Source organism: Sander vitreus, chromosome 4 (genome assembly GCF_031162955.1).
Source record: "Sander vitreus isolate 19-12246 chromosome 4, sanVit1, whole genome shotgun sequence".
Lineage (NCBI taxonomy): Eukaryota > Metazoa > Chordata > Actinopteri > Perciformes > Percidae > Sander > Sander vitreus.
In genome coordinates this window covers 38,703,808-38,718,174 of record NC_135858.1, presented here as the reverse complement: position 1 = coordinate 38,718,174, position 14,367 = coordinate 38,703,808, and the positions used below count along the sequence as shown (strand labels likewise).

Genomic DNA, 14,367 nt, shown 5'->3' with positions numbered 1-14,367 from the left:
AATCGAAGCAGTCATTTAAAATGTGTTTTTGTCCACCTGATAAACGATGGTTCACTATTCACTCTCCTTTTAGCTCTTGTCTGTCTTTACCAACTACTTAGGGGAAATATATGTCTCATTAGCTGATAAATGGTCTTCTAAGGTCACCAGCTAACTGCTTACTGTGTCTGTTAGTTGTTTGGTGTTGGACAGTTAGCACACTGTGGGTTAACTGGAGCATTTTCACTGAAACAGCTGCCTGCTGTTGCTGGAAACAAGACGATGAGAGAGGTGAGACCGATTAAAAACAGTAAAGTTGTGGACTATAAAACCAAAACAGTGAGGTGAAGGACACTGAAGCACAGAAAATTCGCTCAAGTGATGTCACTTGAGTCAGCGCCAGTTGGGGCTGAAGACTAGTTTGGAAATGAAGTTGGGAGGAAGTGAACTTACCAGACTTCTATCGCCCGCTCCTCATCTCTGCTTGAGGCTAGTGGCTCAAGGCTACATTAGCGGCTATAGTGTTGCCAACTGTTTTTCAATGAAAGTAGCTAGCACTAGCTCCAAATGTTGCTAAAAGTCACCAGATGATGTCAAACGCTCATTTGCATATTGGTATATAACTCTGAGCAGCATGCATGGGAATGAAATACAATATAACATATTTTTTGCTTTTTTAAGTCGCTCATTTGTTACTAGTCGCTTTTGAGAAATAAAGTCGCTAAGAGGGTGCGAAAAGTTGCTAAATCTAGTGAGGAAGTCCCCAAGTTGACAACACTGGCACAATATCTCTATTGATTTAGGTTCTTTCTGTTTTAAACTTTCCATTGTGAGTCCGGCAGCATTACTGGAGTGCAATGCTAACTTGGGGGCTTACTAATCAACAATTACAACCTTGATACACACCGCAGTACTTACTGCATTAGATGGGAATGTTTTTCGTTGGTTAAGATGTTTGTTGATGAAGCATCACCCGCTGAGGCTGAGTGAGGGTGCCAGTGAGGTAGCCCATGGGTGACTGCTGTGGTCCTATGATGCCTGCCTGGCTTTGAAATGGACGCCTCTTGGGTCCTTTCAACCAAGCTCAGTCTGGCCCCTGGACCCTCACAGGGCCTCTGGGAGCCCGCTGTTGACTCCCCATTGTTTGTGTAAGTAAGTGTGTGTGTGTGTGTGTGTGTGTGTGTGTGTGTCCAAAGGGGTCTTTGGAGGCCTCCTGGGAGCGGTGACTCCTCTTTGTCTCCGGTTGGCCTGCTGTCAGAGTGTCTTTGTTATGACAGTTGGGCTGCTTTTATACAGACTAAATCACAGCTCTCAGCTGTTCATTTACTGGCCTAACCCCAGACAGCCCTCGTGACACCCTCCCCCCACACACACACACACACACACACACACACACACACACACACACATAACCAACATCATCCTATTTTACTTCATTGCAAATCTCTACGGTTTCTTCTCAGTAGAATGAGAAAAGAGGATGAGCGAAAAGGAGGATGAAGAAGAAGGCTAACAAAGCAAGACAGGGTAGGGGGGAGGCCAAAGGGCATTTGACCTCCGACCTTTGTGTTGTGGCTGGGGCACAGGGGGGTCAGAGGACGCAACAACCCAGGGTAATCAGTAACTACATGCTAGATACAGCATGCAAATAGAAAGAAGAGAACCAAAACCAAATGTATTTAAATTCAAATCTGATTTATCTGTGTGATGTGAAATGAACCTGTGTTGTCAAAGCAGTAAAGTAGCAATTATAGTTACATTGTGAGCATGCATAGCATAGCATACAATATATACAATACACACAAACATAACAGATTCCCTCTGAGGCCAATAGTCACTACAGCAGTCAAAGTACAGCAATAATTGGGCTCATCAGGAAAAAACAGTTTTTTTTTTGTTTTAATATACAATAAAGCAATAAATCATTGTATCCCTATCTATGCTTAGCTGTAAAACACATTTTCAAAAATGTGAAACAAAATTGCAAATTATTGCAAATGACCTAAAATGATTATTCGATTGTTAGATTACTGTCACTAGTTTGGAGGAAAATGACATCAATGTATCATTCATCATAAATAAATGAATTATAGATTTAGAGTGCAGAGAGAAAGAGAGCATGATGTCATCATTGATATCCACATTCAATATTGAACAACATTGATCTAGTTTGTGTTTGAAGAGGGACAACAGGAAATGCACACTTTTTTCTATTTGGTGTGTGTGTGTGTGTGTGTGTGTGTGTGTGTGTGTGTGTGTGTGTGTGTGTGTGTGTGTGTGTGTGTGTGTGTGTTTCTGCCTTCAGGGACACATTTCAGACTCGTGTCCGTTGATTTGACAGTTTTGGTGATGTCATAATGCATCATCAGTGCTACATGGAGCCATGTGGGGAAATGTAATTTTGACTTATTGCAGGTCGAGCAGTACTTTACTGCAACTGTTGTGTTTAACTATGTTCTTTGGTGTCACAAATAAATTATTTTATGAGCATTATTATGGGATAGTGTCAGTTTTGGGGACAAAACTCAGGTGCAGACTGGAGTTGGTAGTAAAGAATCTTATTTCAATGAAACGGTGAGTGTGAGCTGGCAGTGGGGGTTCTGGGTCCGAAGAAGGATTGGGGTCTGGGCTGTGTTCCTCAGTGCAGCTGCAGACTCGATGATCCAGTGCGTGGCGTGGCTATTGGCAGCAGATGAGTCCGAAGGTTATTTCTGAGGACAGAGATCTTCCAGTTAGTCACGTCAGGAAACAGGGCAGACAAGTAAGTACAGAGATGAGAAACTAGACTAGGTACAATAATCGAAAGCTGGCAAATGAGCATACTCAGTGGTAAGCAACAATCCCGCAGGAAGAGGAAAGTCAGACTGGTATTTGAAGGTAGATGATGGAGCAGGATGATTAGCAGGTGCACTGATTGGGATTGGTGCCAGGTGTGGGGAAGAGTCAGCGGGGGGGAGCATGCGGGAGGAAACCAAAACACAGACAGACAGACCCAAAACCAAAACATACCAAGCACACGGCAGACATCACAAAATGAAGAAATAAACCAAAACCTATTCACACACACACCAGACTGTCACCATGCGGAAGTCACGGCAGGCGGGGGCGTGACAGATAGTTACTATGTGATCACTAGGCTACATTTCACTCACTTCTCATTAAGGAACTACCAAAACACACTGACTAGGACAAGTACAACATACTATATATATATATATATATATATATATATATATATATATATATATATATATATCACTTCCCTGACATTCTATAATCAGCAGATATATTTAACAGTAATTCAGCTTTTGGATTTATATTAAAATCACATATCTGCTACCACCAAAAACAAACTTTTAAGTGGCCTCCATCCAAACATGCAATGTGTACATTGGATCACAATGTATTACTTTAAAATAAAGAAAAATCAACATTTGTGCCACCTTTTCCATTGATGACTTCCCCACAAACCGAACTGCACTCATTTACAAAACAGAACTTAAAAATGATGACATTGGTTTCTTGTTTCGCCATACAGTGTCGTCTTTTCAATGATGTATATGAACCTGTCCATTTTTTAAGCCATCCCTAACACCAGGTGGCCTTTTTCTTTCTCATTCTCTTCTTCACACTTCTTCTATCTCTCCCTCTTTACAGGCAGTAGGGTGGATGAGGTTCATCCTAAGAAGGAGAGAGAGACAGAGAGAAATTAAGAAACAGTGGGAAACAGGGAGAGAGGAAGAGACTTGTCGAAATTGTCAGAACTCTTCCAGGGGTCACGGACTGTGTGTGTGTGTGTGTGTGTGTGTGTGTGTGTGTGTGTGTGTGCACAACAGTTCATTTGTGCACGACTGTTTGTGTCACCCGAGAGTAAATGTTAGAGGGCCGAGAAGCATTCGTGTTACCAGGGTGATGGCACAGGAGTGTAAAGCCAGGGGCAATATAAAACCTGTGCTTTCCCAGAATGCCTTTGTGCCGGGCGTGTGTGCCAGCTCCTGTTGCCATGGGGATAGGGGGGTCATTAGGGTAACACATCCTGACTCAGACCTTTTCTCTCATGACCCCCTTTCACTGTGTTTCATGTGTCCAGCGAGAACACACATCGTCCATGCCTGTCTTTCTCTTGCACTCACCGTCTACATCTGTCACACACAGTCGTGCGCAGATGTGTGTGTGTGTGTGTGTGTGTGAGTGTGTGTGTGTGTGTGTGTGTGTGTGTGTGTGTGTGTGTGTGTGTGTGAGAGAGAGAGAAAGAGAGAGACTTGGAATGTGCATGAGTATGGGAGCTTGTGTCTCCTTCAGCAGTGGCACATGCTTGCAGCAATTTCACCTCAACAAACTGAATACAGTACAGTTACAGTTACAGTATTACAACACAGACACACAGCATTGGAGAGGCAGCAGTGGGTTGAAATTGCTGAGTGTTGGCGCAGGAGCTTGCATGCTTGTGTTTTTTGTGCAAATTAGATTTTATCCTGATTGTGAGCAACAGAGGATACTTAAGGACACAGCAGATTTAGTTCTCCGCTGCAAACTGATGGTTCAGTCAAACTCTGTATACTGACAGCTACTGTATGTGACTGCTCGGCATTTAAATCCTCTAAAATACATAAACAATAGAGAAAGTTAAGACTTTTGCTTGTAGGCGACCTGCCGTATTTCATGATAGCAGCAGTTATTTTGAAGAAAATATATACAAAATAACATAATATAATATAACAAGTGACACTCTTTTGGGATAACAGGGACTCCCCTGTTTTTCTTTTTGTTCTTTATTTCTAATAAAGGTTAGTATTTCTGTAATACTGAGATGCTATGCTATATTTAACTGTAATTTGACAGTTAGTAGTTACTTCATAGATTAAGATTTTGTACACAGCACATTCAAGACATGATTATTTTATAAAATATTGAGCATTGCTATCTGAGTAGATTTACCTTCAGTATTTCAGGTTTATAAAACTTTACAGGTGTGTAGTTGAGATCAAAATGAACAAGTTCCAAAATGGGTGTTCAGAGTAGAAAGAAGGGGGTAGTACGTACGGACAGGGCCCCCCCACTTGACCACGCCCTTGACTTGATTTGACTTTGATTACTACTTTTACTTAAGTAAAGGATCTGCATACTTCTTCCACTTTTATTGATAATCAACTATTCAATAACTGTATTATTTGAAAACGCTTTACACAGTGGGCATGCTCTCTCTGTTGCACTTCATTTCACTTTGGTTTGGCTGCTGCCGTTTTATGTTGTGCACATGTTGTATCCATTAACAAGCCATTTAGTTTGGTTTGGACATCGCAGGTCTTATACATGTCTCTGTTGCAACTCAATTTATTGTAGGGATTTTCTTTAATCAAGTTTTTCTTTTTCTTTTTTTTTCTTCTCTAGGAAAGCTTGAAAAGTGAATGCCTTACAACATTAACCCTTTAATACTATACCCAGCCATTTGGTAGAGCACATTTTAAGGTATTTTAAACTTGTACTTAAGACAACCTGATTGAGCAATCTCTAGCACTCATTTCAAGCACTTTAGGGTAGGGGTCTTCAACGTTTTAAACAAGGACCCCTTAACTGAAAGAGAGACGGAGCAGGGACCCCCTACTACAGTATATTGTATAAAATAAAGTTGCATAATAAACTGGGCCTACAATAACGTGTGGGCGGCCTAAAGCCTTTTTACATACCTATTTAGTGCATAGAATATTAAGCTAATAATTGTTGATATGGTTTTTTAAATCATGTTTAAATGTTAAACATACGGCAGAGTGAATCCTTATGATTAACTGTATCTATGGATGGCTATCTTAGTGACGACCTTACCTATAGGCCAGTAAGCAGTGGGGATTTATATTTGCTGATAATATGTTGGATTCATGTTAAGACTTTTACATTTTTTAAAAAAACTTTTAAAAGTCCCCCCTGCATTGATTCTGAGGACCGCCTAAGGGTCCTAGACCCCCTGTTGAAGATCCCTGCTTTAGGGCCAAATATTTCCCAGGGTGCCCTGCAGTTTTCTTTCTTTCTTTCTTTTCAGTTAGCTTCTTTCCAGCACGTTAACAGCAGAAAGTGAAACAAAGTGATTATAAACTGTTGCCAGTGATCTAATTACGTCTGTTATTTCATTGTATATTTGTTGAAATTATCATATCATTATGATTTTTCCAATGAAAATACAGGAAAATTCAGGGTGATACTGATAATATCTATAATTGACAAACGTCTGATCCCTGAGGGTGGTCTAACTCCTGCCCAAAGGAGTGTCCAGAGTGACCGAAATCAACGCATTCTCATGGACGTAAGGCTTATGCATAACTATTTATATGATATCATACGAAATAATGGCAACCGGTCACATTACAATTACGTTTAGCAGTTATTACAGTGAAGTTTATCCGACAAAAGGTGACTGTGAGGTGACAGTTGTGACAGGGGCCTGGGAGACTAACACCTGTTTCCTGGTGAAAGTCTTGTGTTTTCTCCTTAACTTCTTCAGGACATGAACACCTGTTTCCTGATGAAAGTCATGTGTTTTCTCCTTAACTTCTTCAGGACATGAACATCTGTTTCCTGGTGAAAGTCTTATGTTTTCTCCTTGACTTCTTCCGGGACATGAACTCTGCTTCCCTGCTTGAAAGCCCTGTGTTAGGAAACACCCCGACCTCCTCCTGGATCTTTGTGGCCTTATACAGCAGCAGTCAATGTGGTGTATGAAGTTAGTTTCATAGCTATATGTTTGAATGGTTCATGAGAACAACCTGCAAAAATACTTATAGGAAGACATGTCGGCAATGGCTTCTAGAAAACCACAAAAGAAGAATCCATCACCACAACAGTTGTAGTGCTGGTGTTGGCCCAAGTCTGATCTGAATGGCAGATTGTGGGATTTGATGAGACTATTAGATCACTTTATTATTTTATTTATCTCTTTAAAAAAAATGTGTTTATGTAAAATGTAAAATGTTTTATTTATCAGGTTGTACATATTGCTCTTGTCCATACAAAGAGATGTTTAACTAAACATGTTTTTTATTTAACTTTCATGGAAATGTATGCAGATTATTGAAAGTATACTTTTACCATAACCAGTTTTAAAATCCACTGTATCGTTTTTTTTGTTTTGTTATTGGGAGCATTAAAGGGTTAACTATGGACTATGCATTACCAAATCTTTATTTCATTCACGTTGATACAATATTTCAAACAACTTATTATTAATAATTTTTTTTAAGATTATTTTTTGGGCACTTTAGGCCTTTATTTCCAACAGGACAGCTTAGACTTGAAAGGGGAGAGAGAGGGAATGACATGCAGCAAAAGGCCGCAGGTTGGAGTTGAACCCACGGCCGCTGCGTCAAGGACTAAGCCTCTTTATATGGGTGCACGTGCTACCAGGTGAGCTTCCTAGGCGCCCACAAACAGAAACTTTATTTTGAAATGAACTTCTAACTATGCTTGATATTACAAGTCCATTTTCACACACTTCTTACTGATAGACAAGGATTCGTCAACCGTATAGGTTGTATAGGATTAAGGTATGATATGACCTACATTTCAGTCATGTGAGAGCATTCTATGAATTGTTGATTTCCTGCTGATCATTAACAAGCTCCTTTACTCACTGCCCCCCTCTGTTGGCCAATCAGCAACAGAGCTGATGCAGGTAACCTCTGGGGATGCACTCAGGGATGTTGTCCACTTCATTTTGTTTCACCTCTGGACGCTGAAGCCTTCACAGCGGGCAGACTGCACGGCGGCAGCTCTCAGACTCACTCACACGCGGTGAGTTTTACACACTCCCCTGAGCACGATGCAGGTGCCATCTGTCTCACTGTGGAGCAGAAACGGGTTCAGTGGGAGCAGAAGTTGGGAAGGAACTGTCAGCCCAGAATGTAGGTCAGCAGGTTCCCACACCAGCTCCGCTCTGCTGTCCAGAAGCTTTGACTCTGTGGCTTTTCCTGAAGAACCTGCAGACTTTCCGCTCAGATGAGGAGAAGACTTTAGAGCCCCTTGTTACTGGTTTCGGTGTTTAGTTGATACTCTGTTCTTGGGCTCATATTCAACTTTTTTTCCACTGCTGAATTCATTTAGTTTGGCTGCTGCAGCGAAATCTCCCCACAGGGAAAAATACACATTTATCTTATCTTTAAGTATCCAGAATCAGACAGACTTGATTTGCTGTGTGTGTGTGTGTGTGTGTGTGTGTGTGTGTGTGTGTGTGTGTGTGTGTGTGTGTGTGTGTTCGCCAGCCAGGAGCCATACTGCACACAGCTGGTGGCGCGGCTGCAGAGTCTCGTCCCAGCAGGGTGTATTCTTAGCGCTCTAAAACCCAATAAGTGAAATGAGATTAGACGACACACACACACACACACACACACACACACACAGACACACACACACACACACACACACAACCCAAACCTCAACCACCACCACCACAACCACCCACACATGAACACACACACACAAGCTTAAGACTGAGCCCATGTGTGAAGAGCGGCTGCTGCTGAAGTCTCCTGTCTGTACGTTTTTTCTTGGTCTTTCCACATCTGCAGGCTGTGACTCTGTAACTTAACATCCAATGTTCCTTTTTTATTTCCCTCTATAGCTATAAGGTCGGAAAAATCATATTGCTTTGTTGCACTATTTTATTAGGATGTCTTGTGCAAGTTTTTATTCTAAAATGCAGCCCGTAGTTGGTATCTTTGGTAACTTCTCTCCACTAGAATTCACTAGACCCTCCAAATTATTCCAATTTATTTATTTTGGTATTTTAATGTATCTTAGTATCTTATTAGAGAAACTTGTTTGTCATTTTCTTTCTTCTTTTCATTTTTCATTTTTTCTACTTTTTTGCATCCAAAAGCATCCCAAAAAAGTGGTAATGTAACCATTACAGCTAGCTAACATACAGAACCGGAAACACACATTTTTACTTTACTGTACTTTTTAATAAAACAATATAATAATATATACACTTAAAAATATACAAGTTTAAATGAAGTGTTATATTGGACATTTACATTTTAAAACTATAAAAAATAAATATATTTTAACTTTTCCCTCTAAATGGGCCCCCTAGTGGTAAGTGGCCCTCAGCAGTTGCCTAGAATGCCTATGCCTACATCTAGATCATAGGCCTGCCCATGTGTCTAGGAAACTTAACAGGGTTTTTTTTTTTTTTCGTGCATTTGAAGTTACAGGAGCTACACGCTAATCCGCCCGGCTGGGGAGAGGCCTACCTTTGTGCTTGACTCTCCTTCCTCCGCTCTTCGGACCACCTCACTCCTCGTTGTGGTGTCAAACATCGCCGACACTCAGTTGACAGTTCATTTGTAGACATTCGAGATGCGGACTTAACATTAACACAACTTGGTGGGGAAACGTCACGACAAATCAGAAACACATCCTCCTCTCACTAGTCTCGCATTGCCCCCCACAGCATTCCGGGATTGGAGGAAAACATGCTCTGGTTTATTGGCATTTATTTCAACCAATCACAATTGTCTTGGGCGGCGCTGAGTGCCTCTGCTAAATAGTCTCAGGAAGGAACTTGTTTTGGTGGAACATGTGTACGTTCAAAAGTAGTTTTAGTCGTGCAACAGAAAACTCAGGTTGGACAGATAGTCTAGCTAGCTGTCTGGATTTACCCTGCAGAGATCTGAGGAGCAGTTAACCATAGTCCTCACAAATCCACCAGTGGTTAGAACGCCAACACAGAGAAAGAGGAAGGGGACGGACATCCGGCCCGAATGAGTGAAATCTGGTGGAATTTCCATCGGCAACGTAGTAACCCCGGAAGTGGAATATCGTCGATATAGACTATCCTCTCACTGACTCTCCGTCTGAGGGCCCTATCTTGCACCCGGCGCAGCGCGGTGCAAACCCCGCCGTAAGTGTGAGAAAGAAGAGAAAACAAACAGTATCCACTTCTTGTCTTCCTCTCTGGTCTTTTTTGTGCTGTTACTACATTTCCCTCCTGGGATTAACAAAGTTGGATCTTGTCTTTCCTTACCTTATGTGTAGTATATGCATGTGTCCCTGTATGTATGTAGCTACAGTATTTATTTCACTCTGAATGTTGAGCATCTTGGGCAATATTAAATAAAGTTCTATCTGTCTTAAATAAACCTCTCGGACTCTTTTTGGTCCGTCAAATCTCCCTTGAATAACTTTAAAGTGTAAGTGTAATATCTTACCTCTATTCTGTTTTATCATTTTATTCAAAATACTGTTGCTTATACTGAATGAACATTTTCTCATATTGCTGCAACATGTTAAATAGAAGTACATGTTTGTCCATCGTTTTATACACCTTTACCCATAATTCAGTCTGACATATTTGGAAACTTTGGGATTGGTGTTAAAAATAAAGTCCTGTAGGTTTTAAAAAGTAATTTGTAGTGATGGACCCAGGCAGCCTTGATAATAAATGATGTGCATGTGTTTTTTTCTCATTTAAATTTTTTTGTTTAAAAAATAAAATATTATATTCAATAAAATATAATCTTGCCGTTTTCAGTCCTCCACCTCGCTCTTCGTCTTCGCCAGGATCAGGTGAGTCATTTAGAGTCCTCGGTACATGAGGCCAGCATGGCTGCCTCACCTTATTATCCTCCTACAACGTGTTCATCAATCAATGGTGTGTAGCTGACATTTGTCATATTATTGGGATTTGCTGGTTTCAAATGCAGACATTTTGCAGCCAAGCTTTAAATAGCCTGTTGACCGCAGAATATTTGGTTGAGTGTGTGACAGGGAAAGTGAGGTGCTGCCAAGAAGTGTGTGTGGTTTGAGGAGTGTGTGTATGTGTGTGAGTGAAAGAGAGCGTGTTTAGGTGTGTGTGGGAGAGGAGCGGGGGTGGCTGGGGAGGGCATTAGTGAATGGCTGTGCTATTGCATCCTCCCAGGAGACCTCTAAAACACACACATTGTCCTAGCACACACACACACACACACACACACACACACACACACACACACACACACACACACACACACACACACACATACACTACCTAAGCAGCGCACTAAACCCGCCTCCTTCATCCCCAAAAAACTCCCATTTCGCTGCCATACCTCTATATCCTCCGCCCCTCAACTAACGTCAGCACACATCTCTCTTCTGCCAGACTCACCGAGAGACGGTGGTGTGTGAGAAGGAACCGTGCGTATTTTACGCTCAGAGTGTGTGCTTGTGTCCGGGGAGAGTTGGAGAGCCCGCAGTGCGCTGACAGGAGAGCCCCGCTTGTCTGAGAGCGCGACCCGGTATCGGGTGATAAGCCTTTCAGAGAGGAGGAAGAACGGCCTGAGAGCTCATTTCTTTTGGCGTTTATTGACTGCTTATCCACGCGCTGTCCCGGCTGGGGTAAACGCGCAGCTGAGAAAGAAAGCAAACCAGTTGATTGAGGAGAAGGGTCCGATTCAGCCAGAGCGGCTCCAGAGTTTTGATTGTATTTTTAGCATCCTACTCTTCCCCCTCTCCCCGTCCCTTCTGAGTGCGGAGTGTCAAAGGGAGGGACGGGAGAACCGTGGGGACGGACCGTGAAGCTGCGCGCCTCCCCGGTGGATGATCCACTGGATGCGGGACGATGGATTAACAGCATTATACGGACCCCGCAGCTGCTTCTTTTTCACCGCCGACCCCTTGTCCACCTCGGGATTATTTCAGCTCTCACCAACCTCCCCGACCTCCCTCTCGAGATGACTGAGGAGTATGTTTTGCGGTGCGTCCTGATGCTCTGCTGTGCGCTCCTCTCCGCCAACGCAAGTAACTGGTTGTAAGTTGGACTCCACATTTCTACTCCTGATTTTAGAAAGTGGACCACATTCTCACTATTTTTTCACCTCCACTCTTTTACCTCATCTCTTCCTATTCCTCCTCATCTTCACATCTTCTTTCCTCTTTCCCTCCGGCTCGTTGCCCGCTCAGGTTAATTGTTAACCATCTCACACACAAACACCCACGCGCGCGCAGAGTCTCTCTCCCCCTCTCGCCAAGACTTAATAATTTACCAACACCGATACATCCCCCCGCAAAGACCCTTACAAAAAAGTCATCCACAAGTTAAAAAGCACATGCTCTTCATGCAAAGGTGCAGGTTCCCATAGGTGAAATGTCATAGGTGAAATGTCATATTATTGATTGACAGTGACATCTCATTTTTTTCATGTGAAAAGTTGTATCTATGAAACTAATATAGGTTAATAATGGAAGGTGGACATGTGGTATTAATATGAATGTGCAGCCTATAGAAAAAGGGTTATAAAGTTTTATTTCTAAATGAACAGGTCTCCTCTGCCTATCTTTTTGCCAACATAACCCTCAACCTCATTTCTTTCAATGAAGTAAATATCAAGAGCTTTTCGTAATTATGTGATCAAGACCTTGTAGTAAGAATTAAGATGTTTTGGTGCAGCCTGTAAAACTCAATGTGCTAATGTCCTTATAAATGCAAGAACACATTGTGAAACTGAATAATTGTTCACTTTGGAAACGCTTCAACGAACAGTTAGGAGTTTGCAGACCATTTAATCCTTTGACCTGCAGTCTCAAAAACTCTTGTTCATAGTCCTAAATTCATATTTTGTCATCACCAACAGCCTATTACAAGGGCAGACAAAGATGCTGTTAATATTAGGCAGGTGTGTGTCAGTTCAGCTGCATTCGAGCGTAAGAAACTATTCCAAAAACTGAATTCTATAAAATAAAAGACATATCCCAGTAAATTATCAGTGCCTGAATACCACATGCATATTACAGTGACTCTTAAATACCTAAAATAGCCTATACCTAAATAAATAAAGTAGAGTAAGACCACTATTAGTTTACCATGAAGTTCTGCAAGCGGACACCAAGTTTTTCGGCTATATGAACATAATAGTAAAAATAAATAAAGAGAACTCAGGAAATAAGGGGAAATGAAAAGTTCAACAAGGTCACTATAAGCTCACAGACAAATGTCAGCCCATATAGAAATATTTTATTATTGATTCATGTATTTGGTGTGTGGGGATCTTGAAGCAGTCAGACTACAGGGGCTCCAAAAACACAGTGTGACTCTGTAGTTGAACTGCACAGTGCCACCTCTTCCTGGGGCCGGTCGGTTGGGTCGCATGTGTGTGCCTGCTCTCCCGGCAGCCTGTGGGAGGTGGTTAGGTGGGTTTCTGCATTCCTCCGCAGGCTCCGCTCCATTTTCTGCTGCCATTCATGCCTCTTAGCTTCAGCAAATTTACAAGCCGCGCTCATCATTTAGGCAGGACCTTCCTGTTCTCTTCCAGAGAGTTGAGGCTCAGGCGGTATAATTATACCTGACATTGATAGTTGTTATTATATGACACAATTCCCTCCTTTTATAATCCTCCTATAGGGGCTTACATAGTGTATGTTGACTTTCATTGACATTGTTTTACTTAATTTCTCTGTATTAACTTTAATAAGGTTTATAAAAGGTTCACTACAGACGTGTGTTTTTACATCAGGACAGCAGAACACAGCCTAACTGATATCATTAACAGATTTGTCGGAATAAATGAAATTACAGCCTTGCCGAAACAACGCCGTCTACCTTGAACTCTGTCACTGAGTGCAGGGTAATTGTGTTGTTTGGGGCTGAAGGCGTGGTGACAGCAGTACAGAGGAGGCATGTACAGGCAGGCTGCCGAGCTGCCAGTCTGCTCGACGGGATTACACTGCTGAGGAAAATCTGTGTGGGGCTGTAGGGACTGCATCTCAGTCCTCAACACCTCAACAAACCCTCAAGCTTCAGTTCCACCTATACACACAGCAGCAGGTACACTCGGGGTCAAAGGATAAGAAGCAATTAGGAGAAAGATTATTGCTGGACCATAAAGCATGCAGCAACACACCTGCTGTGTATACCCAGCAGTTTACCACAGCAGCACTTGACTGGACAGGACTGTTCATTACAATCAGTCAAATAAACATTTCTCTATATATAGTTTGTTTTCCTTCATCTCTCTCCCATCAATCATTTAAACTGTGAGAGAGACAACCATGGTCAGAATGTGTTTTATTATGTTTTTAACAACAGTGTAGCTGTTCAAAACTTTTGTTATAATACAATATTTTCTTCATCCAAAACACAGAGTCACAGTGGAGATTCATACACTGTCCCGTTTTCTTTTATGTGTGCTCATTATTGTGTAATGAGTATATAAAGGTAATTGTTAGACATATTATTATTATTACATAGCTGGGTAAAAAAAATATATGTTATATGTGTAATATGTTTTTAATGCATGTTGATAAATCAGCTTGCAGACCAACAAAGCAAAATTCATCTGCTTTAATGATAATGTTTTAAGAATGTAAATAATATTAAAAACTTAACAACCTGCATCATTATATTCATAAGTTAGCATCAGA

At 41.6% G+C, this 14,367-nt stretch overlaps 1 protein-coding gene across 1 annotated transcript in view; it reads left to right on the top strand.

Moving 5' to 3' along the window:
* The first annotated feature begins 11,086 nt into the window (after nucleotides 1–11,086).
* Nucleotides 11,087–14,367, top strand: part of wnt4 (wingless-type MMTV integration site family, member 4) — a 23,930-nt gene continuing 20,649 nt past the window's right edge. Inside the window, exon 1 of the mRNA XM_078249578.1 lies at nucleotides 11,087–11,758. Within this exon, the coding sequence (XP_078105704.1) occupies nucleotides 11,682–11,758 (77 nt within the window). The 5' untranslated portion in view covers nucleotides 11,087–11,681. The remainder of the gene's footprint in view (nucleotides 11,759–14,367) is intronic.